General features: G+C 43.4%; 6 protein-coding genes across 7 annotated transcripts; 2 read left to right on the top strand and 4 right to left on the bottom strand.

The window, feature by feature from the left end:
• On the bottom strand, positions 908-6,796 carry LOC8075731 (katanin p60 ATPase-containing subunit A1). Of its 2 annotated transcripts, none has more exons than XR_002452686.1 (13): positions 6,380-6,796; positions 6,109-6,258; positions 5,573-5,703; positions 4,942-5,056; positions 4,575-4,858; positions 4,056-4,180; positions 3,706-3,749; positions 3,401-3,532; positions 3,226-3,303; positions 2,590-2,672; positions 2,138-2,225; positions 1,482-1,542; positions 908-1,391 (listed from the first exon to the last, which is right to left on the bottom strand). XR_002452686.1 is itself a non-coding variant. In XM_021460318.1 (13 exons), exons 1-13 carry the CDS (start codon positions 6,665-6,667, stop codon positions 1,242-1,244), a joined length of 1,764 nt encoding a protein of 587 aa, XP_021315993.1. In that variant the 5' UTR covers positions 6,668-6,792; the 3' UTR covers positions 908-1,241. The 2 variants fall into 2 exon arrangements, 1 of the variants encoding a protein (XP_021315993.1); XM_021460318.1 differs by having other exon boundaries at positions 2,138-2,260; positions 6,380-6,792.
• LOC110434514 (GDSL esterase/lipase At2g04570-like) lies at positions 7,425-9,505 on the bottom strand. Its single transcript, XM_021458659.1, has 3 exons — positions 8,790-9,505; positions 8,549-8,679; positions 7,425-8,429 (listed from the first exon to the last, which is right to left on the bottom strand). The coding sequence occupies exons 1-3, from the start codon at positions 9,079-9,081 to the stop codon at positions 7,695-7,697; spliced, it is 1,158 nt and encodes a 385-aa protein (XP_021314334.1). The 5' UTR covers positions 9,082-9,505; the 3' UTR covers positions 7,425-7,694.
• On the bottom strand, positions 10,950-16,179 carry LOC8068603 (primary amine oxidase 2). The gene is made up of 4 exons (XM_002452530.2): positions 15,320-16,179; positions 12,344-12,743; positions 12,112-12,225; positions 10,950-11,961 (listed from the first exon to the last, which is right to left on the bottom strand). Exons 1-4 carry the CDS (start codon positions 16,111-16,113, stop codon positions 11,179-11,181), a joined length of 2,091 nt encoding a protein of 696 aa, XP_002452575.1. The 5' UTR covers positions 16,114-16,179; the 3' UTR covers positions 10,950-11,178.
• On the top strand, positions 19,703-20,553 carry LOC8068602. The gene is made up of 2 exons (XM_002454265.2): positions 19,703-19,914; positions 20,123-20,553. Exons 1-2 carry the CDS (start codon positions 19,804-19,806, stop codon positions 20,351-20,353), a joined length of 342 nt encoding a protein of 113 aa, XP_002454310.1. The 5' UTR covers positions 19,703-19,803; the 3' UTR covers positions 20,354-20,553.
• On the top strand, positions 20,741-23,928 carry LOC8075730 (protein NRT1/ PTR FAMILY 5.8). Its single transcript, XM_002454264.2, has 4 exons — positions 20,741-21,911; positions 21,996-22,213; positions 22,384-22,880; positions 22,962-23,928. Exons 1-4 carry the CDS (start codon positions 21,857-21,859, stop codon positions 23,770-23,772), a joined length of 1,581 nt encoding a protein of 526 aa, XP_002454309.2. The 5' UTR covers positions 20,741-21,856; the 3' UTR covers positions 23,773-23,928.
• LOC8075729 lies at positions 23,963-24,639 on the bottom strand. The gene has a single exon (XM_002452529.2). It carries the CDS (start codon positions 24,424-24,426, stop codon positions 24,157-24,159), a length of 270 nt encoding a protein of 89 aa, XP_002452574.1. The 5' UTR covers positions 24,427-24,639; the 3' UTR covers positions 23,963-24,156.

Here is a 25,577-nt window from a genome sequence, read left to right as displayed (position 1 = left end):
GTGATTTTCCCAAAATATTGCTATGCTACCGAGTACCAGCTGCCGGGGGGAAGCAGTAATAATACTTGCAAGATATACTATGGAGGATATTTACACGGTTGGGAAGGGTGAAAACGAGGAATGCAGGATCATTACACGTAGTACGGTTGCGTGGGGTGAAAACGAGGAATGCAGGATCATTCCGGTTGCATGTCGGTCGGTCACCTAATGTGGTGTTAAGTCGCTGACCGGTAGGCAATTGCTTTCTGATGATTAGTGTGGGGGCAGTGGGGGACACTCCATCGGTGTGGCTTGACTCATGGCCCCGGATCATCAAATCCATGAAATATATTTTGTTTGTCTTCTTTTATACAGGCAGAAACGCCCCTGCCCTAAAACTCGCAATGATTTGAGAGCTATGGCCAGAGTTCACGGAACTCTTTTTATCGGGTAGTTTTTACCTTCACGAAGGGTGGGTAGTTTTGTGGTAATCGTACACTGACGATGCCTCTTCGTAAGAGGATGAAACCGAACTAGTTTTTTCATTATCCTGTTCTATAAAAAAGAGCTTGTTTTTCATAATCAATCTAGAGTAGTCAACATTTGAAACTGTAACCACCACTAGTACTCAATAAAGAAATTTTGCGCCACAAGAAATAATGATAGATTTATCATAAAAAGAACAAGTTGGAGTTTCACTGATTTTTGTCAGTAGAGTATATAAAATATTAATACCTTTTGCAACTCACAAGTCTCCAAATTAAGATGATCACCAGGAATTACTTTTCGAGACAAGTCCACACCTATCATCTTTTATGTCCAATCTAATACTGTATGTATACAACTATAAATAAATATATATGAGCAATGACTGCACAAATTGACCAGAAAAGGCACTCTCTGTCAAAATTACTAGCTTCAGAGTTGCTTGGGCAATATCAATTTGTACCAAATGTTCTTGTTAAGAGATGGCACTGGCACTTAAAATATGATATTCATTTGTGCGTTGATAATCTCTGTACAATATAGTTTCTAAAAAATACAAGAAAGCCGTTTATCTGTCACTTAAGCTTTCCTCTCCAGAATTTCAGGTGTGCTGCCGTCAAAATTTGGATAGATCATAGATGTCACATTTCCTAAGTATTAGCATAGGTCGCATAAAAGAACTGTTTAGCAAAGACTACACACATTTTCATTTGAACCACATTCGGTAATACTATGTGCTATATGAGCATGTAAAGGTAAACTGGTAAGTAGATCCCTCATGCTAACTTAAGGGCAGGGGACCTGGATGTCCGTTTTGTTCTATCAGGCAAGGACTTCCGTCTCTGTTCAGCACAGGAAAGGTATTCGTCAATTGGGGGAAGACTCGGCTCCCCCTTCTCATCTTTTGGAACCTGCCCCCTTATTAACTATAATAAAAACATACAAAATGACAAGGTGAAACGCTAATCATAGAAAACATCAAAAGAAAAGGAACTTTTGCAGATCAATTTCCAAACCTTTGACGCCCAGTGTCTTTCAGCTTGTTGGCACACATCCCTGATATCTCTTCCTGACATCCTGCAATCAATGTTCAGAACTAGTCACAACTCAACGACTGCATACTGCATACCGGCCAGTTGTCTCAAATGATTATTGAACAGCTCAAGTAGCCGTCTGAATTCAGAAAAGTGCATCGATTCCCAATTTCCCATAAATCAAGTTGATAATACTGTTACTCGGAATTACAGGATGGTCAGAACATCAAATCATATGCATAAGATATCCTCTACTCCATAACATTATTTTGAGTAGTCGTCCATAATATAGTTCCCATGGTTAAAACATTAAATGGCTAAAAACATAAAAGGTAAAAAATAATAATGAAGCAAGACGTAGTAACACATAATTTCACCAGTTAAACAAGACTGGGAGAACTTCATAACCAGATGTACTGGTAATGTAGAAATTGACTAACTACCAGATGTGAAGATTGAATTCAAGAGATTAGGCTTGGAATTCCATACTGGCTGAGCACAAGCCAGAAGTAGCTGGAAACTAGTACTGGTTTTCTGGACATCTCTAATCACAGGTTGCAACAGATATGGCGCCATACTGTATATATGCATCTTCACCAGCTAACCAAGAATATAGGTAGAGACGAATCTGTACTTACTCTTCAGTGGCCAATGAAAATTGAACCAATTCTGATCTAGTCAAGTGCTTGGCATACTGTGCAGCTATTTCCGCACGAGTTTGCTGATCTGGTAAGCCAAAACAGATGATTGAATCAAAACGGCTGCAATGATACACCAGAAAAAGAAATAAGTCAACAATATGTACAGGAAATATGAACAAATTGGTAAGAACTCAAATTTTAGAAATGCCACAAGGTTATGTGGCTTAGTTCAATGTTGAACTATTGGTTTGCTAGCAGCTTAAACGTTGAGATCTATGCCTTTCAGTCTTAGGAAATATGCAAACAGGGAAAGAAAAAGGAGAAGAAACAACAACAGAGCTTTTGAAAAGAGAACAATAATCAGCTGGCCATGCCAAAACTATGGAAGTCCCAAAAGTATTTGGGACTGCTTGCAAGGAAAGAAAGGGCACACCGATAGAAAACTGCACCTGATGAGAGCTGGATCAAGGTCCTCCTTTCTATTTGTTGCAGCAATGACTACCACCCGTCTATCCTGCTCAAACCCATCGATCTACAAAACATACATATTTAGTAACATAGAAAGATGTTCTGTATGGAACTAACAACAATAAGCATTATGTTAAGAGACCAAGTGCATGTACGCCGACAGCAGTAACCATCATTGTAGACCATGTTCAGTTGTATGTTAGGAAACTGCGGGGTATCAAATTTAACACGCAGCATTTTTTTATGAATATGAAATATTCCAGCCTCCCACATTTGCCAGTGAATGAGTATAGCCATTTGCAGCACATTAGCGAAGAACTTCTTATCCAGTGAACGTCATATAGAGACACTATACTGGCTGCTGATGTGCCATAGATGGAAAAGGTGCCCCCTAAAATGGCATCACAGTTGGAGTTGGTTGTTAATGGACAAAATGCTTTGCGGAGGGAAGGCAACTGACAAACTCTGTGACTTTATTGAATTATTCTTCACCAAGACAACTAATTTTATTTTTGGTTTTCTTCTTGACCAATGACTACACAAAAAGTGCAAAATCAGGAGGTAATAATAAGCAAAAGGTTATTTTCCCCAACAAGGGAAATAAACAAGGACCCTACCTGTCGCAGAATTACTGACAAGATTCTTCGTGTAGCTTCATGCATTTCGCTGTCTCGAGCAATAGCAAAAGAATCCACCTATAACAGCGCATGCACACGCACATACACAGACGAAGTATGTTCAATACATTTTGCAATGTCTTGAGTTGTATGCTACAAGGATTACGATATATACCTCATCTAAGAATATAATACCTCCTTCAGGAAGATCATTTGCAAGTGAAAAAACAGATCCCAATAGACGCTCGCTTTCACCATAATATTTTGACATAACAACTTCAAGTGGCACATATAGTAGTGGAACTCCCTAATATAAGCAATGAGAAAATAAAAAAATTAATTATACTAAAAAGATAATTGGCATCAGCTATAAATTTTGCAGAAAAGAAATCAAAGGTTAAATGAATAAAACATTCATCATATTCAAGAAATGCTTATCCAAACATTGCTTTGGGACAAGACAAAAAATATAATACTTACTGCTTGTTTAGCAATAACTCGAGCTGAAGATGTCTTGCCTGTCCCTAAAATAATGAGTGATAGCTGGTAAGTGTGTGAACACAACAATCTGAGAGTGCAAGCGATCAGGCTAGTGGAGCATACAAAGGAACATGTGGGTTTTCCAGCATCAGGTTTTGCTTGCAAGGTGCTCTTGTTGTTTCTTCGTATAAATATTCAGTGGGTTACTTATCAACAAAATCTGTAAGCTTTATTTATTGTGAAATAAACTCAATGAAGCTATCTTCTATTGCAGCTCTCAGCACAGTAAACAAGATAACTGCAAGAATCTGCTTTTAGGCACTAATAAAGGTGAGATTCAGGCAACTCACCAGGTGGGCCCTCAAAAAGAACAGCTCGAGGTCTATTTGTCTCAAATTTGCAGCGCGTACCGCGAGCAATGTCATCATACACTTCAGGACTCTGTAAAGCTAAGAGTATGGTATCCTCTATTTCCCTATATTAGAAGAAGAAAAACTTTCCAAGCTTAAAGACAACAATTTCAGGATCGAGTACACAAAATCATTTGTCTAGTAAGTTATAAAACTAATAGGAGTCCCTGACAGGAAGCCAAAATATAACAAACAAAGAATGAGGCTTCATCTCTAAAAGTCAGCAAAAAAGGAAAATGTGTCAATAAAATGTTCCTTCTGATTAGAAACAGATGTATATATACATATTGAATTGGATAATATTTGAACTTTATTGTTCACGAAAATATGTTTTAGATTATATTTTTTCTGCAAACCACAGCTGCTTTTCATTATTGGAAATTCGTCAGTTATCCTAATTCATGGTACATTAAGCAGCTGGTAAAAAAAGGGAAGGAATAGAAAGCTGGTGGCACGTGCCTTTTCTGAGGTTCATATCCTGCAAGGTTCTCCCAGATTACAGTGCCATCCATTGGAACACTAGATGTTTCATCAAATCCATAGACTCTAACACCCATAGCATCTAAATCAGATACAGTTTTCTCCAAAGAGGGTACATGCTTAGATCTCTGACCATTTCCTTTTCTTGGTGTGTTTTTCCCTGATGACCCCTTAACATTTTTCTCACCAGCTATTTTTAAAGCACTGACCAAAGCCTCAAGTTCTTTCAAACTAAAACTCCCACGCTTGATGAATTCAATTTCCTGAAAAAGGATCATGATATAAAGAGAAATAACAGAATAAACTTCTTTCATAAGTCATCAATGAAGGGTCAAAAATAACTAACAGAATAATCTGATCCGACAAGTGGCTCAAATATCAGAACACAGAGACCATCTTCACCGTGATCTCCGGTGCTAGTCTTCTTGGGAGGATTCAGTGTGATTTGACGTGCTGCTGGACTGGAAAAGAAGCACTTGAGTAAATAAAATATATTGGTATACCGGATACATCTATAGGAATTTGGAAACCCTATATCTATGCAATGGACCAAAATCACAAAAGGCCAATTGCCGGAAAAAGATTCTATTAAAGAAGCTTCTAATGCAATTTTCAGAACAACTGGCAATGCTTTGCTATTCTACTAGCATAAGCAAACATTATCAATGGGGGAAGGAAAGAGAAAAGTGCAGGGATTAGAGAGTTGTATGGATGGGAGAATTCCTCAACAAAAATGAATCACATCATTTAATAGAACCCCCTTCAGTCACCCAATTAACAATGTGCTCATATAAACAGAAGGCCTAGAGATATGGTTTATCAGAAGCTGGAAACCAGTATACATAGAGCACATACATCCACAGGACAATGCATGAAGATTAAAGCTGAAATTCTTCTGTTTGTATTTTGTGCTTGCCATGAATGGCAAAAGGTAATTGCACAATACATTTCTGATGAAATAGACTTTCTTTGCTAACCTGTCCCAAGCACGCACTAGAACCTCTGAGCCACCACCAAGTTGTTCTGCCTCATGTCCGATATGTGTTACGAGATCAACGATAAGGTGTGATACATTGCAAGTAGATGGCATGTTGAATTTAACAACCAACTGTTGAAAAACAAACCAAATCAGAGAAATATAGTCGTTATCGTCAAATGACGATTAATCATGGTTAGTACTGATAGTGATAGCAAAAAGGATAAGCTGTGCTTCAAACTTGCTATGGTACTGACAGTCAGATTGCATCTCATTTGTATAGAACAGCTCTGCAGTGCTCTAATAGTAACCAGGCACAATTTCGAAAGCTTCCTACTTCACAGTATCCGTGTACATTCACACTTAACTCAAATAAGCACAAATGCTTCTACATTTTCTGCATAATCAAGCCCAATCCTCCTACAATTATTCTTTGTACCATATAATGCATACAGTGTACTCAGTTTTAAGAAAAACAGGAGCGAAATTCGGATATCTTTTAGATATATTGCCAGAAAAATTGGGGGGAGGAACAACCTTTTGGCCCTTCACTGCAACATCAAACTGCGGGTATGACCCGCGCTGCATCCCTCGGCTCTGGACAAGCTCCAATATCCTCTTCCTCTCCTTGCGGGCCAAATCCTCCCCCTCCGCGGGATCAGCACTCGCTACTTTGTCGACCGCGCCCTGCAAACACAAACCAAGCTCAAATCATGTAAACCTCACTCCCAGAATAACACCCCCTCCTCCCCCCCCCCCCCCCCCCCCCCACACACACACACACACAAAATGAACAACAGAACAAAACCTGCTCATTGCTGTCTGCGTAGGCCACCGGCAGCGACGCGAGCGCGGCGGCGGCGCCGATAGCGAGATAGGCGGCAGCGGAGGACGATTTCGAGGCCCGCGACACCGACTCGGCGGGTGTGGCATTGGGGAACCGCAGGCGGCGTGATCCTAGCCCCACGACGGCGGCGTGAGGCTTCTGGAGAGGCGGGGGAGGTGTGGAGGACAAGGAGGTCGAAGCCGCCGATTCAGTGTGCAGCAGCCGGAGGAGGCGGAGCAGCGGGAGTCGGCGGCGGAGGAGCATGGCCATGCCGGGCTCACCGCAACGCCACCGGAGAAGGGCGGCTCGTGGTCACGTGGTGCTGGGCTTCGAGACCGTGGAACGTGTAGGAACGTGGGTGGCTCCAGGCCGGGCGAAAGATGCCAGAGAGTTCGCGGCAGAGTTTCGCAGCTGGGCTTTCCCCCACGCCCTACGTCTTCATGTGACGTTTACGTGTAGTCAGTAGACGCTACGCACTGGGTTTTCTGGGCCGAGCCGAAAGATTTTTTAAAATTCGAGGACAGAAGATATTCTCTCTTGGGCCGCATAACCTCAGCCTCCTCGGCACCGGGCGCCAAGCACCACTGCTGACATATTTTTTTCCCATTTCATTTGATTTAGTTTAATATTTTCTTTTTCCCATTTGAATTTAGAATGATTTGATTTGATTTGATATCCGATTCTGATTTGGAGGAGCGAGGCAAAAAAATATAGGGCGAGCTGTGCAGGACAGGGCAGTATGACGATATTATTTTCATGATTTTATTTGATTTGGTTTGATATTTTCTTTTTTTCTAATTCGGATTTAGAACGATTTGATATCCGATTCTGATTTGGAGGAGCGAGTCAAAAAAATTCAAAGACGAGCTGAGCATAGGGGGATGGTACGACGCTGCGTATTTTTTAGGTGTAGAGATATATAGAAAATGTAAAATAAAAAGTAAATTAGATAGATAGATTAAGAGGGGGTAGTTCGAAATCAGCTTCGCGACACGAACGCAATTTGCAGCGGACGGAAGTCTTTGACTCAGCACAGGCACGGCGCCCAAATATTGCAACCTGCTAGTTTATAAGTTTATTCACGATCGTACATGGCGAGAAATTTGCCTCGCTGGAGTGCTGGACTCATCAATTCTGTATATGCTGCTCCCTCTCCCTCTACGGCTCTACATTTCCTGGTTTATTACTAGTTTGTATCTCTATTGATTCGTGTGTAATAAAGAATCAAAAGCTCTTTTGGTCGTGCTAGGCTGCAATGATTTGCGTCATCAGTTGAGAAAGTTCAGGATTCCGAGCATCAAGAAGACACCAGCTGCTTGAAGTTGATGGGCGCGGCGAAGCCCATCTGCGGCGGCGCGGAGAAGATAGCCACGGCGCCCTTCTTGGACGTGGCCTGCGTGCCGTGCACCCCGTCCCAGAACAGGTACTCGCCGCGGTCGGAGCAGTAGGTGGCGTTGGGCGTGCACCCGGTCTGCGCGTTGAGCCGCCCGCCGCCGCAGCACGCGCTGGCCACCTCCCTGAACCCTGCCGCGGCCGGGTGCGCCGTGAAGTGGGACACCACGCTGTAGGAGCTCCCCACGGAGTAGCGCGCCCCCGGCAGCGCGCCCGAGGCCGTGAGGTTGGCCAGCGCCGCCCTGAGCGCGTCGTTGAAGCCCTTCGCCAGCGCGTTGGCGGCGTCGACGCACCTGGACGCGCCGCCGTCCGGGGAGGTGGCCCGCACCGACGGCACGCACCCGAGCGGCGGCACGTCCACGATCCCGAACCGCCGCGCGCCGAGGCCGTGGAGCGCCCGCACGTGCCGCGTGTAGTTGGACAGCAGGTCCGCGTACAGGGACGGCACCTCGCTCGCCGTCCCGTTCCGCTGCAGGAACGCGAACATGTCGTTGCCGCCGTCGCTGATGAGGAAGAGGGACTTGGACAGCAGCTCGTCCACGGACGACGACGACGACGAGCCGCTGCCGCTGTTCGCCACCATCTTGGACTTGGTGGCCGCGAAGTACTCGATTTGCTTCGTCAACGTGATGGTGTTCCCCTGGTCCATCGACATTCGTGTACGTACAGATCATCATCAAGATAACTAAGGACAAAATCTAAATGATCAAGAATGACGCGTGTTTTTGCCACGATCAAATCTGGTGTATTACTACTAACCGTGGTATCGAGGATGCCGGACCCTCCGGACGCATAGTTGACGCCGCGGAGGCCTCTCAAGATCTGACGGCTCGTTCTTGGCGTCAGGGACAGGTAAGCCGGCGGGCTCCTCTTGAAACCCAACAGCTTCGCTGAATTTTCGTTTGCAACTCTCTCAGTTCCATGCATATATGGTTACAATTTACAAAGAAAACCATGGCAGCCAGTTCAAGCTGAAACATATACGCATGCATTCACTGACCGACGAAGTCGGCGACGTTGTAGCCGTTGCTGAAGCGTCCAGTGGGCCGAGAGTGCGGGAAGTCGATGCCGTAGGGGAGCTGCAGCGCGGAGTTCCCCGGCAGGTACTGGTTGTTGCCCACGTCCACGGTCGAGTCGCCGAACACGTACACCGCGGGCACCAGGTGCACCTCCTCTGCCCGGCCGGCCGCGGCCGTCGCCGGCGAGGCCGCAGCCAGGCTGACGCAGAGGAGGAGCGCCAGTAGCACCATGATCAGAGACTTATAATAACTGACAATGCTCACCCCAATCATGACGCCTGCAGCTAAACGAGCATCTAGCCAGGTACTAATTAGATGGATCTATCTATATATCTGTATGTATGTGCCGTGATAACTGTGATAAGATGAATTGCAGTACAAGGTAGTTGGTGAGCTGCCGAGCCGGGAATATGTGCTTGGAATGGCTGTGGGGCAAACTCCCTGTTGCTGCGGCCATGCTCATACTACTAGCTTTTTATACAGAGGAAGCAACGTTGCGCACGCATATGCATCCGTTATGGCCCTGCAACTGCATATGCCGTAGACAACAAGCGATCGATCGTTGAATAAATGCTAGATAGCAAGAACCATGCATCATCTGATCTTCTGTTTTGCACCAACTACTCTTGTCTTCTGAGTTCTGAATAGGGTTCTATCGCCACCGAGATGGTCGCACAAACTTCAAATTTTCCTATGGGTGGGTGGGTGGATTTAAAAGCCAACTTGGCATGGTTGTGATGTTCCTTGCCAACCTCTCCCACTGCCTTAGTGACGATAGATAGATGGTGATTCATGCATGATAAACATGACAAAGTACTGTCGGATCAATGGCAGGTTTCACGAGTTTATTTGTTTTTCATCATTGTTACTGATTGACCCGATATATAATAGCTACGTACGTATCTGACAGATCATTGCATGACAGTACGTAATCTGGCTTGTTCTTCTTGTATGGTTATTATTATCTCGATTACATTACTTATTCGTTTTGGTACTGAACTATTGATTTGATCCAGAAATATATACTTACTAAACAGGCATGTGCCCGAGCGTTCTTATTTGACCAATGACCAATGTTATTCCAAGGGAGTACATATATTTTTTGTAGCTGCCCTATCTATGCCACGCCTCCTTTGACTTTGGTTATATCATTTCATTTCTGAACCGGCCAGTCAGAACTATGGATTCTAGATAATCTCCTATGGTCTTTAATTAATGTTTCCAAGCAGCCCATCTCGTACTCATTCGAATTAGCCATTTAAAGTGCGATTTGTTTTCCAAATGCTGCACCTCTAGCTCAATATATAAACCTTGAATTGCTCATTGCTCCAGCACATGTGTGTGTGTGACAGACACTGTCGATCGTGTTCGATCATGGAGTACTGGAGTGCTCTGCACTCCAATCCAGACTGAGAAAGTAACAGGTCGAACGACGAAAAAGGCTAGCACCGTATAGCAAGATAACAGATGGAACCCAATCACAGCAATGATAGCGAGCAGAGCCATACCCATGCAATACAATTGCTGTTGCTATTGGCGTAGCACTGGAAGAATCGAGGCAAACCAGCGCAAGAGGGCAAAACGACCTCCTGCTTTTTTGTTGAGTAGTGGTGGACGAGTGGGCACGTCCCATGACTCCACGAGTTGTTGCTGTTTGCCCTTTCCCGTCGAGTTCAATTGGGACATCATGATGGGTCACTTGGCTGGTTGGCGATGTGGTGCTTCTGTTCCGGGTAAAAGTTGCCCGGCCGGCCGGCCGGCCGGTCCGGCGCGGTCATAGCACCTGGCCAGCACTGACGATGGCCGCACTTTGTCTGGTTGTCCGGGGCGCTAGTAAGGTCTCTGTCAGTGGTCGGAGACTCGCACTCCCCCAAACCCTCTTCCACTACACTAATTATTTTTCCTTGAGTTTGTTAAGTATCTTCTTATTTCACCCTTTTAAACATGTACAGTGGGCCACACAACTGTTCTTTATAAAATGCTTTCATATCAGCCACAAATAATATAGGAGTAAAAGACAAACTACTGTATGAATTTGTCTATAGATAGCATCTAATTGTTAAATGATGTTTTGATCTTTGCGGCATGTTGTTTGTAGCCAATTATCAATTCTTACGTAAGTGTTAATGAAGCATGAACAATAATTCGCGTTGAAGCACATAATCCAAATTTGTCTTTGAACTTAAACCAAACAAGGCCAGACCATATATAATAACCACGTTCACTTCAGCTCTCTACTCTACAAGTTTTTGCTTGTGATGCATTTATTTAAAATATTCTTGTGATCCTACATGAATTATCAATCTCAGCGAATTCCCACCTCATCATGTAAATAACTAGACCAAGAGGTTCTTTCATAGCCTTTACTTATCACATGGACGCGACGCCACATGAGCAGTTTGGGTAGTTATTGTGATCAGCCGGTGGCCTGGTCCGAATCAACGGATTCCTGTCGAAGAAGTTGGCCGGACGCAGCTGGAAGCCACCGCTGAGCGTGGGCATCACCGGGAAGTCCTCCTGGTAGGGGATGTGATGGAGTCCCACGGTGTACCACAGCACGATGTCCCTGTCCCTGATGCCTCTGTTCCTCTTGCTCCAGGCACCCAAGCTATCCTCTCCGGTGCCCTGCTCCGCGTACAGCCCCGTCGCCCACTTCTCCGACCTATCGTAGGGCGTCACCCACACCTGCCGCTTGGTGTAGCTGGCGCGGCGCTGCGGGTAGTCGTCGTCCGCCAGCAGCGACGCGCCGGTCGCCCCCGCCGGGACGAGCCGGTACCCGACCTCGTTGCCGACCTTGGTTTCCTTGCTCGGGTTGACGAACAGCAGATCTGCCGGTGGGCCGCCGCCGTCGACGTTCACCTGGCCGTCGGCCTCCGTCTCGGCCACGTCGCGGCGCACCGTCCAGTAGCTCCTCCTTGGCGTGTCAGCGCCGCCCGTGGCGGGGTCCCCGGTATTGCGCTCGGGGACCATGGTGTTCTTGACGAACGAGTTGTTGGTGCCGTCCACGTCGAGGTCCAGGTGGTACGTGATGAAATGGTCGTGGTAGACGCCCACCGTGTTCTCGGCCACCAGCGTGCCGTGCGCGTCGGACTTGATCTGCTCGACGTGTGTATACGACGTCGCCTTCATCTCAAGGATGCCGCTGAGTGACACCTGCAGCGCGCGCGCGATGCATATGCATATATCAGGCCACATGCATGATGAGAGTGCATACATTTGGTTGCATCATCACGTGACACAAAGGGACAACATGATATATATATATATATATATAGATAGCAGAGACAGGGCAATATATACTACCACACACTTGATGGAGCCCATGGTCTTGAACTCCCAGTCCAAAGTGTAGTCGTAGTTGCCCACTGTCACCACCGTTCTCGCCACCAATGTCACGTCCGGTCTCACCTCCGTCTCCTGCATATACCACATGCATGCAAATCATCAACTCATACATAATAAAACAATGTCCGCCGCGCGTGAACTCAATAAAAAAAGCTTGAGCCAGCAGAAAAAAAACCCAGCCACAGCTCACCACGCGGCCACGCGTTCCAAACTCGGTGTGACGCCACGCTACGTCGCCGGCGTACCTCTCGAACAGGCATATCACGTCCATGGCCTCGACGGGCTTGCCGTCCGCGTCGGCATAGTACCCGCCGAAGTAGGCGGCGTTCGTGGGGCAGTCAGCGCCGCGAAGCAGCGGCGACGCCGAGACGCCCAGGCCGTAGTCGCCGGCGTCAATGAAGGTGTGGAAGTACCACTCCTCCGCCGGGTCCATGTAGGGCACGAACACCTCTGATACGAAGCCGCGGTAGAGCACCCGTCGGCGCCGCTGGCCCCCTGGGGCGGCATCGTCGGCGTCTTGGATGGAGGCGAGCGAGATGACCATGCCGGCGCGCATGTCGAAGCCAACGTGGAACTCCCAGTTGGCCCATCTGCAGTCACGCGCAAACGCCCGGATGGCGGGATATATAGTCAAGGAAACATAATACAAAAAAATGATTTTGACCAAACACAGGTACAAATATAACTTATTATTAATTACTTATTATATAATCTTATATTATTGCAGTATAATGACATATCTATATTTTAGTTAAAAAAACCCCAAGTTCTAATATACTTATTTGATAGAGAGTTCAACATCTTGAGATAAAGTCAGGCCTTGTTTAGTTCCAAATTTTTTTGCAAAATCAGCACTGTAGCACTTTCGTTTGTATTTGACAAATATTGTCTAATCATGGACTAATTAGACTCAAAAGATTCGTCTCGTCAATTTCGACCAAACTGTGTAATTAGTTTTTATTTACGTCTACATTTAATACTTCATGCATGCGTCTAAACATTCGATGTGACGGGGAATCTAAAAAATTTTGCAAAATTTTTTGGAACTAAACAAGGCCTTAGTGCTAAAAAAATGGTGGCTTAAATAATAATATCGTGCTGGCCCCCTCGACCTCCATCCCCTCACACACCGTGATCCCCGGAGTTCTCATCAAGTTTCTTGGCACCGTCATTTGTGGCATCACAGTAATGTTTTTTTAGATAATGGGCATCATAATAATAATAATAATAACTAAGAGTGCAGTTTAGGATATAAAAATTATTGTGCTTTACTAAAATACAGGAGGAGGATTTAGAATAAAGGTGTTCTAAGAACAAGATTTCTATTCTCAAGAAAAAAAAGAACACGATTTCCAACTTAACTTGCAAACAACAAAATTATACTTCCCCCATTTCAGATATGAAATATATTTTGACTGCGCTCTTGTTTGATATTGTAGATGTTGGTATATTTTTCTTTAAATTTTATCAAACCTAGATAAGTCTGATATAGGACAAAGCTCAAATGAGAGCTATTATAACTCTGGTTTGAACTAAATTCATATTGAAAACATAATTTGTGTGCCATAGAGTAGAAAAAAAATATGGTTGTCGAAAGGGAAAAGAACATGGAGTGTAATTGATAAGTTCATCGCAACCAGTAAAGATAACAATGAATATATATTCTATTACATCAGGAAATGAATAGAAAGAGCAGACATGAATAGATAAATCATTTTGATTAGTTGTAGATACTAATCACGAAATTCATTCTTATCTCTCCTTAGATTCTAGGACGTACACGAACACAGATTGAAGGGCTAGTGAAAATATTATCTATATAATGAACTTAATGATGATTAAAGTATCATAAATATCAGTTTTGTGTAAATATGATCAGACATAAGAATGTAAGATGATTTGAGTTAGAGTGAAACTAGCTTTTGGGTGGTGCGTGAAGTAGAGGAAACAGAGGTGCCACGCGCATTGGCAAGTGAAGGTAACTTTTGAATTTCTATTTGGCATTTGGTGTGAATACATAACTAGAGTCGTCTTAAACCAAACTATTTTAGATATAGTTAACTTTATAGAAAAGAGTCTCACGACAGTAAATGAACATATAGTGGGAAACATATTTCATACTGTATCTAATGATATTCTTTTGATTTCATTGATTTTTGTGCATTAATTTTTTTTATAAATTCTATCAGATTTAAAATAGCTGAACTTTTCGAAACTGTAGATATTAAACTTATTTCAAAACAGAGAGAATACCACTTCAGGATAAACGGTTAGTGGATCTGGAGACAGAGGATCAAGTGAAGATTATACTGGTGCAGAGTTTGGGGTGTGAAGACACCCGCTGACATAAATTTTGTTGCTTTCCCCTCCACTTTTCTTTTCTAGAATCTGGCATTGACCTCCCCTTTCTATAAATGCTAACGTGCGAAATAAGAATATAATTCTAGACAAAAAAATGGCTTTACCATAAATCATTTAGAGCCTGTTTGGATGACATAGTTTTTGAAAACTGTAATATCATAAAATTGTGGTTTTTAGGTTAAAGAGACACAAACTGTGCTTTAGAAAAAAGACTCATGAAAGGAATATCTAAAACTCTAAAAAAACTATACTTTTGACAAAACCAAATCCCCGGTAGCTTTTAGAAACCAAATGATTTTGTAAAACCATAGTATTTTTCTAATATTTTAAAAATACTTTGCATCTAAAGAAGGTTCATTCACTGATAAGTCAAGCTAAAAAATATTATTTGCTAATTTATTAAAAAAACACTATACATATAAGTTAAGAATCGTGCAAAACAATGACATACTCTCTGTGTCTTAATTTATTTGTCGTCTTCAATTTTCGTGCCACAAGTTTAACTTAATTTATAGAAAATACGTGTAATATTTATATCTTTAAATAATTTAAAAAACTAGATTCAAAAAATCTTTACGACGATACCAATTATGTACTATAAATATTAATATTTTTTTAATATATATTTTGTTAAAATTGTTTTTTAAAACGTAAATGATAGTTATTGAATGATGTGTGGTGTCATTGTTTTGTATCTCGTTGCAACTTGCAAATCCCTTTACTGTTGAATGATGTGTGGTGTGGGCTCTGTCCATTCATCAACAGTAATCCTATCATGAACAGCATTTGAGATGTGACGCTGTACCTGACAACACGGCCATCAATGTGGAATCCCCTGCCCTCCGGCTGCACGACGACGCCGGGCGCCGTGGCCGGCCCGGTGAACGGCGGCCCGAGCTTCTCCGCCCGGTAGTCGGTGCCGTCGGCCTTGGGCACCGGCTCCACCACCCTGTCCCGGTACCCGACGATGGCCACCCGGTCGAGGTCCACCACCAGCGTGACGCCCTCCAGCGGCCGCGCGTAGAAGTTGGCCGACCCGGCGGTGACGAAGCACTGCATCTTCGCCACCCTGCCGCCGCCGTAGGCCGGCTGGCTAGCGCCGAACCACCCCCTGGAGATCACCCCGCAGCCGACGTCGCTGACGTTGAGCCCGCGCCGCCGCACGGAGTCCACGAAGGGAGGGTACGTGGGCGGCAGCGCCATTGCCGCGACCTGGTCCTCCGTCGTCATCATCGGGAAGCCCGCGCCGCGGTGGACGGCGTGCGAGAGGACGGACGGCGCGGAGGCGTCGGTGACGTCGACGAGGAGCTCGTGGGACTGGCCATCGGCTCGAGCGATGACGAGCGCGCGCCGCGGGAGGAGGGCTGTGGCGGAGGCGTAGGAGTAGGAGAGGACCTCCGGCTTCTCGGGCTCGTCGAGGCCGACGTAGTGGAAGTGGAGCGGGCGGGCGGGGACGAACGGAGAGGCAAGCACGGCTGCGCGGACAGCCGTGAGCTCTGCGGCGGAGAGTGGGTCCAGCGGGTGGGGATGGGAGTGGGAGGATGCTGCTGCCACCGCCGTGGACACCAAGAGGACGGCGAGGACAGCAAGCATCGTCATTGCGACTTGCGAGGGAGCCCAATTGGTTGATGAGCTGATATAGAGACATGGCTCGGTACTCGGTAGGGAGTTGCAATCTGTTATTCCAATTATTGGCCATTTATTAAGAGTGCAATCGGTTATTCCAAACGCTGTACAAAAACTAGCTCAGGCCTCCCTCCAAAAACCAAAAAAATTTTCAAGATTCTCCGTCACGTCGAATTTTACGGCACATGCATGAAGTATTAAATATAGACGAAAATAAAAACTAATTACACAGTTTAGCTAGAAATCACGAGACGAATTTTTTGATCCTAGTTAGTCCATAATTAGATAATATTTGTCACAAATAAACGAAAGTGCTACATTAGCGAAATCCAAAAAAAATCACATCTAAACAAGGCCTCAATATGTAACTTTTGAATTGCTTACTGCTCCAAGCACATGTGTGTCACAGACACCGTTGATCGTGTTCGATCATGGCGTACTGGAGTGCCAATCCACTCTGAGAAAGTAGTGGAACGAGGGAAAAGGCTAGCACCGTATGACCAGGTATGGTAACAGATGGAACACAATCACTGAATCACAGCAATGATAGCGAGTTAGATGTCATTTAGGACAGCAATATAGTCTCTAAAACATAACTTTGACTTCTTAGAGCATCTCCAAGAGTTTGGCTAAATTTAGTAGTCAAATTCTAATGTTTAGCCATTTTGTAAAATAGATAACTTCTTAAAAACTAAGAGGTTCACAACAGTCTTGCTATCAGATAGCTAGTGTCAGTGGTTGGCTATATATGGCCAGCGAAAATCAAGGGATAGCAAACTTTCTATTTTACAAAACCAAATAGCACATCTGTTGGAGCATCTTTTTCTACTATAGAAGTTCTAAAAGGCCTCCATAATAAGAATAGCAAAGCTGTTGGAGTTGCTCTTATTTTTATAAAAATATTTAGAAAAAAACATAATATATATACTTTTATAAAAATATTTTTCGAGACGAATCTATTCATATAATTTTCACATTTACAAACTCAACAATTTAAAAGTTATTGATGATTTATTTTTCAATATTTGATCCAAATCTTGTCCAAAACGACATCTAAATCATATAAAGAAAGAGTATTGTTGTAGCACTGGAAGAATCGAGGCAAACCGGCACAAGAGAGCAAAACGACCTCCTTTCTGCCAACACTCTTACAGTGTAACTGATCAGCACAACGCGCCAAAGAAGCGGTTGGCTGAGCCAACCCAGATTCGAGTCATGTCACTATCTTCTTAAGACAAAAGACGAGTTTTTTAATGACCTCCTTCCTGCCTTTTTGCTGCGTCGTGTACGAGTGGACGATCCTCGCTGGTCTGAAAAGTTATAGTTGAAAATATTGTTTGCAGATTTATACCCAAAAAATCAAAAACTTTTCAAGATTCTTCGTCACATCGAATCTTGCGACACATACATGAAACACTAAATATAGACAAAAAATAAAAACTTATTGCACAGTTTACCGGTATGGGTCTTATGTTAGATCCTATTTTTAGGATGCAAAACATTGTGCATGACCTATTTTTAGGTTTAGGTTACGTGGTTGGAGACAGTCTAATAGCCTTGCTTTCAAGCTGGACATAAGTAGACATGGTGTAGTCCAAGATACACGATGGCCGGTTTAATTTGCTACCGTTATGATGAAACGGAGGTCACTGTGTTCTTGAAGTGCAAGCCAATGCGGCATTGTTGGAGAGAGCTCCATTTGGAGGAGGAACGGATCAAATTGCTGAAATCCGATTCCTCCGAAGACTTTGTGCGATATGTGCTGAACCTGACAAGTGATATGGCCTTGTTTAGTTTAAAAAAAATTATAAAATAGATACTGTAGCACTTTCGTTTGTATTTGACAAATATTGTCTAATTATAAAGTAATTAGGCTCAAAAGATACGTCTTACAAAATACAGACAAACTAGTTAATTATTATTTTTATCTATATTTAATATTCTATGCATGTGCTGCAAGATTCGATATGTTGAGGAGCTGAATTTTTGGCAAAATTTTTTGGAAACTAAACAAGGTCATATACTAATTAGACTCAAAAGATACATCATAGATTTAACAAAAATAAAGCTAAATAAATCTATAACTGAGTTATACGTGATCTAATGGTTATAAAACTTTTACTATAGTTCAAACATACACAATAATGAGTCCACCATAAAAAATTTACCACAATTGAACCATAGAAACTACATATATGAATTATTCTTATTAATTATAGAAAAACATATATTTAAAGGTACAATAAAAACTTTGTACTAAAATATACCATATTATATATTCATCGTGAAGATCTACTCATCAGAAGTCCAACTGATTTATTATAATTTTTCATTTTTTGTGATTTATTATAATTTTTCAAAAATTCAGCGAAAATAAATAAAAAGAAAAAACAAAACCACCATCTAAGACCACTTTAGGGGTTATTTGACCGGTTTTAAAAGTTCATGAGGTGGAATATTCGGTTTTATAGTTTATGGGATGAAGTATTCTACCCTAGAAAGTTTAGGGTTATGTAGACTTTTCTTTTTTTATATTTTTTATGTTTCTTTTGTTTCCTTTTATTTCTCGTTTCGTTCCTTTCCTTTCCTTTCCTTATTATTTTTTATTTCCTTTTCTTTAATTTATTTTTATTTTTTGTTTTTGGTTCCATGTGATTTTTTATTTTTCTTTTCAACCTTTATATTTTTCATTCTTTAGTACGTATTCCTTCCGTTTCAAAAAAATTGATATTTTTAATTTTGACTAATTATATTTGACCATTTGTTTTATTTAAAAAGTTTTATACAAATTTTACAATAGAAAAGTTATTATTAAAATATATTTAATGATTAAATAAGTTATATTAAAATATATAATATTTATAAAAAAAATTAATAAAACGGATGGTCACGGACCTGGATCGGATCATCGCACTCGTATCGAAGACGGCGGTGAACGTAACCCCCCGTGAGGACGTCTGACGCCATGCTTCATGAGAGTGTTATCTATATTAAATAGAGTGACATACTCCCTCCGTCCACGAAAGAGTCAATTTCTAGAGTTGTCCTAAGTCAAACTTTTTAAACTTTGACCAAATTTTTAGAAAAAAATACTAAGATTTATAGTATCAAATTAGTATTATTAGATTCATCATAGAATATATTTTCATATAATGTGTATTTTATATTATAGATGTTGTTACTCTTTTCTATAAAGTTAGTCAAACTTTAAAAAGTTTGACTGGCACGGATCCTAGGAATTGATTCTTTCAGGGACGGAGGGAGTATAAGTAAAATTACTGATTTAATAGGGTCATTAAATGAAAGAGTTTTACCAGATGAGAGAGAAGTTTCATCTCTAAAACTGGCTCGGTTAGCTGACATCATGCAAAAACAAACCCTAGCCGTACCGTACACATCGCTCCAAGAGGTAGGCACACGAATCACAAACAGACGGCGGACGCCTGGAGCGGCCTCGCATGCGTCCTCGGGTACGTGGCCGGGCACTCCGGCGCCACGTCGAGACTCGAGAGAGGGCTGGGGATCGACCTGCCTTTACGCGTCCCGTCCCGACTTCTTAATAAGGGAGGGCAGACGGCGGCTCCCAATCAGAAGTTCAGAACAGACGGCCGTCCCTATCGGATTGCTTCGAGCTTGAGCATTGGAGTGTTGCTGCTAGGCGAGATGAAGAGGTTGCTTGCTCATCGCCAGTTCGGTTGCCCTTCCCGGAGCTTGGTGGCCAGATCCCCTGCCCTGCCAGCACTTTGCAACAATGTTCTTCCCAGCTACTACAGGGTGAGTTCACCAATCCTGTCACTGTCACTGCTGCTACTTCGTCCCAATGTTGTTTGAATTATAATTAAGCAAGCACAACTGCACAAGGAGTGAATCGTGATGTACGAATGTTTTAGACAACAACAGTTCGTTCCAATCAAAGTGATAGATTTTGGTACTCTCCTAACCTGTGTTCAGAATCTTCGGTGTTTTCCTGTGAAATTGGCAGTATTATTCCGCCGAGAAACACGATGACACCACCCTAGGTGAAATCGGGGATAAGGCAAGATCAACAGCGGAAGAGTTCGTGAGGGTAGCAAAGGAGAAGACTGACGATGTCGCAGAGAGGGCAAAAGAAACGCTGCACGAGACGAAGGAAGCGGTGGTCGGGGAGTCAGATGACGAGAAGGAGAAGTTCAAAAGGAGGGTGGAGGAGGGGAGGTACAATCATCAGAAATAAGTGGCTTGTGTTTTCTTGACTGTGTATGCAGTCAGGCTCATGGCTCGTTAAACTCACATGATATAGGCCTTGTAGTCTGTAAAAGTTTAGTCTCTGCATCCAGTGTCTTGTCCAATTTTCACCTTCAATAATGTGGTGTGACCGTCAGCACTAGAAAAGCTATCTCCTGTAGAATAAATAAGATTTGCTTTTGTGCTTCAGTCATCTTTCGAACTACTACAAGCCATCTCACACTGAATAAGTTTTGCCTTTTGAAAAAGTGTTCCTGTTGTCACTTTGGAATGGTGAAAGCAACTTGTTGAGGATGGGTATGAAATGACTCTGTTGGAGATCTGATTCTGTTAGATATATGTTTTTTTGAGGGAAGTTGTGACCTTTTCAGGTTAGTGCACTGTGAGCATCATCGATGATGGTGCACAGCTAGTTTGGTCTACATTTTGTTGGTACCTAAATGAGTCTATATTTTATTAGTACGCAAGTGATCATGCCACAATTGGCATTTTCTTATGAGTACGTTTTTGGAAAAGCGATGGCAACGTGTAACACAGAGGTATTCCAATACCCATGAACCTATTGTAATCAGTGCAGATAGAAATGCAGTTGCTACTCTGCCTCCCATATCAGAAGTTAAATGTTAATTCAAATTAGCTTTCTCAATGCTCATACACGAAAATAGGATTGGTGAACTCCACATCAGAAAGCACCTCCAGGACATTTCGTCAGTGTGCAGATGCTGTCTAGTTTGCTAATCTTTTGTCTCATATGAAGTGCTTAAATGATTGAGCACTACTGCATTGTAAAAATTTATGGCTTAGGATGATAAGGTGTTGTTTAGGTTTCAATTGTCAAGCTGAGCTCCACAAGCATTGTCATGAATAAAAGTTACACCTTCCACATACTACGTCAGGTGCTCTTTTTGGCTTTCTGTCATGTCATGTTTTCACTATCTTGCCATCTTTGTATAATGGCTAAACAGTTCTTTTTTCTCTATTGAAATTCCAGTATTATGTTTAGTCTTACCATGTTGTGCTAGTTTCCTGTTCATATAGGCATGATCAGTTAATAATGGTGTGTGGCTCTAGGCACTATATTGAAGTCGGTATGGTGCTTTGTCTTCGACATTTTCTGAACTTTGCAGCTAATTACATTCATCTAACTTGAATTATTCCTACTCATCAACGAAAATTTCCACATAAGATTTCATTTCTTTTTTACACCCTGTTCTTAATACTTCTCCATATCCATATTAGTCCTGGATTCGTTATCCTCTAACGGCACTAATGCCTGGACTTATATACTCATAAGTCATAATTCATAAAATAAATATGTTGATTTGTGGAGGCTGCACTACTAGTCCTCACGCTTTTCCTTCCCATTTGTGGAGTTACCACTAATAAAAGAAGGGGCAACAATATTAGGTCTCATCTGTCTTTGCTCAGAATATCCCATATATGTAAACTTTTGAAGGAGCTGAGTGAGGCTTCTTGGTGTTCACCGTTTCTCATGGATTCAGAAGTGAAGTCGGCAGCCCTGAGCAAGCCATGTGTTCTCATTATAGGTAACCGTGTTCAATGTCATTGTTTTTCCCCTGCAAGATATCATCTGTGCATCATTTTTCGGATCATTACATTTTGTGTTGCAGTGGTGGCTGGTGTGGAGAGATTTGTTTACAAGGGGATAGCCTCAAATATTGTGACTTTCCTTACTGATGTTGTAAAGATGAGCACATCCTCCGCTGCAAAGATTGTTAGCACATGGAATGGAGTCACGTCCATGCTTCCACTAGCTAGTGCCATTCTTGCTGATTCTTTCTGGGATCGTTATTCTACCATAACTGTTTCATCGTTGCTTTACATAGCGGTAAGTTTTTTCCCTGTTCCAGGAGGCTACAGCAACACTACTATAAGTACTCCCTTAGAACAAGTTTACTTCAGATACTCTACACCTGTAGTTTCTGTTATTGTTTTTTGGTGAGAAATTGCAGTTGACCTAATAACCTTTTTCTATCGTTTTTCTTGATTCTTAATCAGGGCCTAGTAGGTTTAACCTCATGGGCAGTGCTGCACTCATGGATGCCATCTTCTTTGTTGTTTTTGCCACTGTACTTGATCTCAGTTGGGCAGGGTGGATACAACCCTTCGTTGCAGGCATTTGGAGCTGACCAATTACTGATCGAAGATGACATGGAATCTCTGCCAGCTGAACAAAAGAACCAGATGAAGAGCCTGTTCTTCCAGTGGTGGTATTTTGGTATATGCAGTGGTAGCCTCTTGGGGAACTCCATCATGTCATACATCCAAGACACGTTTGGTTGGGGGCTCGGATTTGCTATTCCTTGCGGCGTCATGATCTTATCTGTCGTCGCATTCTGTTGCGGAACTCCTCTGTATATGTACATGGAACGGAATACTGGCAACAAACCTTCAGATAGCATTTTCAGAGTACTGAAAGAAATTGTTACACATGTCATTACTCGGAAGGTCCGTTTACAGACTAGAGATGATGATCCTGACATTTCGGAGCTAGAGTAAGATTTACAATAGTAGTCTGTACCTCAATTTCTTCTGTAGTATTCTCATATGTTATATGTTTAATTCTTGAAATACAGGTTAGAAGAGAAGGCACTTAAAGATGAGTTCACTGATCACAGAGAGGCAGAAGATGGCCATGACACTGCACCTGATGTCAGTGTCACTAAGGCTATCCTGAGGCTCCTGCCGATCTGGACAACACTGCTGATCTTCGCTGTCATTTTTCAGCAGCCAATGACGTTCTTCACCGAGCAAGGGATACTGATAAACCACAAGGTCGGCAGCACCTTCGTGATTCCTCCAGCAATGCTCCAGAGCTCGACGACGATGTCGGTGATACTGCTCATGCCGCTGTACGACAAGATATTCATCCCTCTGATGCGCATGTTCACCCGGGAGGAGAAGGGGATTACCGTGCTCCAGCGGATCGGCATCGGCATGGTCCTCTCAGTCGTGGCCATGGTCACCGCCTCCATTGTCGAATCAAAGCGGCTCCATTTCGTCAGCGAAGGAGATGGCACCACTCATCAGCTGAGCATATTCTGGCTGCTCCCACAATACATTCTACTGGGAGTAGCTGATGTGTTCACGGTCGTCGGAATGCAGGAGTTCTTCTACACGCAGGTCCCTAACACAATGAGGACCATCGGCATCGCGCTCTACGTCAGCGTCTTTGGCTTCGGAAACTTCCTCGGTGCCTTTCTGATCGAGGTCCTCAAGACGACAACGGCGAGGATGGGAGAGGGACACGGCTGGTTCTCCGATGATCCGCGGCAAGAGCACCTGGACAAGTACTACTGGTTTCTGGCTTTTGTCGGCACCGTCAGCTTTGTGTTCTTCACGTATCTCTGCAAGTACTACAATGAACCGGAGGCACATGGGAGATAGGCGCATAGAGTCGCTAGTTGCCGGCATGTGTGCCAACGGTTAACGATGTCCAATCAACTATCTTGGCAATTATTCGCTCTAATTTTTGTTGTTGTTGTGCAATTTGTACTGATGCTTTCCAGTTTACGACATATGAATCCAGGGTCACCTGGGTGTCAAAGAAACTTGTGCGGCAAAACAGAGCACGAGATTTGCAAACAATAAACCAATCATCAATAGCTGAAATCCAAACAGTAATCTACACGAAGGGTTCGACAGTACATCCATCCAACAGTATACACATGGACGACACAAGGAAGGACCGAACGAAGAAACGAACAGAAACCGCCTATTATTAACCAAAGAATAGGCTTCGAATCGAAACAGAGACTAGCTAGCAGCTAGCTAGTACCCGGCGATGCCGGAGCCCTCATGGGCGCCCTGCTTCTTGCCGCCGCCGCCCTTCTTCTGGCACTTGTCCTTGATCCACTGGAACCCGCTGGCGGTGCCTTCCTTCACCTTCTTGAGCCCCGTCACCGCGGCCGCCTTGGTCTTCTCCACGCCGCCCTGCTTCTTGCCGCCGCCGTCATGCCGGCCGCGCGCGCGCGGGCTCGGGTCGCCGCCGTAGTCCCACTGGTCCGCCCACGACGTGCCGAACGAGTTGCTGCGCTGCATGGTCCCGACTCCCGATCGATCGGCTGAACCGGCCGGCAACACCGATGCCAAAGACGACGATTCCCTCGAGGAAGAATGCAAGGAAAGGGACCCTGTGCTGCTGGCTGCTGCTGCTTTTCTTGCGGCTGAGGCAAGGGAGCCTGGGATGCCAAGAGAATGAGGCTTTTATAGGAGCACACGCTTACCAGAACTCCAGAAGCATCGCCGCCCATGCGCGCCAGGCCTGTGGAATTGAAAAAGGGCGGGGGGAGAAGTCGCGCGTCCGGATATGTCCGGAACGCGGTGGTTGGTTGGTCCGTTCGTGCTCGGGGGGCAGCTGCGCGCCAGTTTTGACTTTTTGACCAGCCAGCTTCTGGCTTCTGGACCTGGGGATACCGACTGGTGGGTCCGTTGCCAGGACTGGTCCACATGTCGGCAGCTGCCGTGCTCAGACGCGGTCGGAGTGCAAAACGGCGTGAATGGTTTCCAGAAGTGAAGAAGTTGCATGCCGGAACAGGTCGCCTAATCTGATTATTTTAACTATACATCTTTTCCGGCCAAGTCTAATTTGACCTGTTAAATAGTGGCTTGCTTGATTCTTCTGCTTTCTGCGAGGCCTGACACGAGTGATCATATATTAGTACATTTGCTTTGATATTCGTGCTGATCAAACTTTCTAAATCTAACTAGATTGAAGCTCTGTTTGGATTATTGGAGGAATATGAATGAGAAAAACATAAGAATAGGGTATAGATTTACTGAGAAAACGGAGGAAAGGAAAACACAAAGAAACATAGAAATACTATGTGTTTGGAATGCAGGAATTAGAACACATGATTTCAAAGGAACAAATTAACAAAGACATAGCATGTTTTTTTACTATGATATCCTTCATGTAAAATAGGCAAAGAAACATATTCTACCAGCCATACCCTTTAGGCTCTGTTTGGTTGGTGTTGTTAAACTTAACTTCTATTACATCGAATGTTTTAGACACATGCATTGAATATTAAATATAAACTATTTATGAAATAAAAAACATAGCTAGAAGTACGAGACACTCTTTTGAGCCTAATTAGTCTATGATTAGACATTAATTGCTAAATAAAACAAAAATGCAATGATACCAATTTCAACCAAACACACGCTTAATCCACCGATTGCGACGTAGC

Source organism: Sorghum bicolor, chromosome 4 (assembly GCF_000003195.3).
Source record: "Sorghum bicolor cultivar BTx623 chromosome 4, Sorghum_bicolor_NCBIv3, whole genome shotgun sequence".
NCBI lineage: Eukaryota > Viridiplantae > Streptophyta > Magnoliopsida > Poales > Poaceae > Sorghum > Sorghum bicolor.
The sequence above is the reverse complement of the archived record's forward strand: the minus strand, read 5'-3'. Positions and strand labels throughout refer to the sequence as shown.

Excerpts from the sequence above, each read along its gene's own strand:
- LOC8075731 (XM_021460318.1), bottom strand. The coding sequence starts at position 6,667 with ATGGCCATGCTCCTCCGCCGCCGACTCCCGCTGCTCCGCCTCCTCCGG. Across the intron at positions 1,543-2,137 it reads TTTTCATTGGCCACTGAAGA|GATGTCAGGAAGAGATATCA; the intron begins GTAAGTACAGAT and ends CATTGATTGCAG. Across the intron at positions 1,392-1,481 it reads AAAGACACTGGGCGTCAAAG|TTAATAAGGGGGCAGGTTCC; the intron begins GTTTGGAAATTG and ends TTTTTATTATAG.
- LOC110434514 (XM_021458659.1), bottom strand. The coding sequence starts at position 9,081 with ATGATTGGGGTGAGCATTGTCAGTTATTATAAGTCTCTGATCATGGTG. Across the intron at positions 8,680-8,789 it reads CAACGTCGCCGACTTCGTCG|CGAAGCTGTTGGGTTTCAAG; the intron begins GTCAGTGAATGC and ends ACGAAAATTCAG. Across the intron at positions 8,430-8,548 it reads CCGGCATCCTCGATACCACG|GGGAACACCATCACGTTGAC; the intron begins GTTAGTAGTAAT and ends TCGATGGACCAG.
- LOC8068603 (XM_002452530.2), bottom strand. The coding sequence starts at position 16,113 with ATGACGATGCTTGCTGTCCTCGCCGTCCTCTTGGTGTCCACGGCGGTG. Across the intron at positions 12,744-15,319 it reads ATTGATGGCCGTGTTGTCAG|ATGGGCCAACTGGGAGTTCC; the intron begins GTACAGCGTCAC and ends GCGTGACTGCAG. Across the intron at positions 11,962-12,111 it reads TGGGCTCCATCAAGTGTGTG|GTGTCACTCAGCGGCATCCT; the intron begins GTAGTATATATT and ends CGCGCGCTGCAG.
- LOC8068602 (XM_002454265.2), top strand. The coding sequence starts at position 19,804 with ATGAAGAGGTTGCTTGCTCATCGCCAGTTCGGTTGCCCTTCCCGGAGC. Across the intron at positions 19,915-20,122 it reads TTCTTCCCAGCTACTACAGG|TATTATTCCGCCGAGAAACA; the intron begins GTGAGTTCACCA and ends TGAAATTGGCAG.
- LOC8075730 (XM_002454264.2), top strand. The coding sequence starts at position 21,857 with ATGGATTCAGAAGTGAAGTCGGCAGCCCTGAGCAAGCCATGTGTTCTC. Across the intron at positions 21,912-21,995 it reads GCCATGTGTTCTCATTATAG|TGGTGGCTGGTGTGGAGAGA; the intron begins GTAACCGTGTTC and ends TTTGTGTTGCAG. Across the intron at positions 22,881-22,961 it reads CCTGACATTTCGGAGCTAGA|GTTAGAAGAGAAGGCACTTA; the intron begins GTAAGATTTACA and ends CTTGAAATACAG.
- LOC8075729 (XM_002452529.2), bottom strand. The coding sequence starts at position 24,426 with ATGCAGCGCAGCAACTCGTTCGGCACGTCGTGGGCGGACCAGTGGGAC.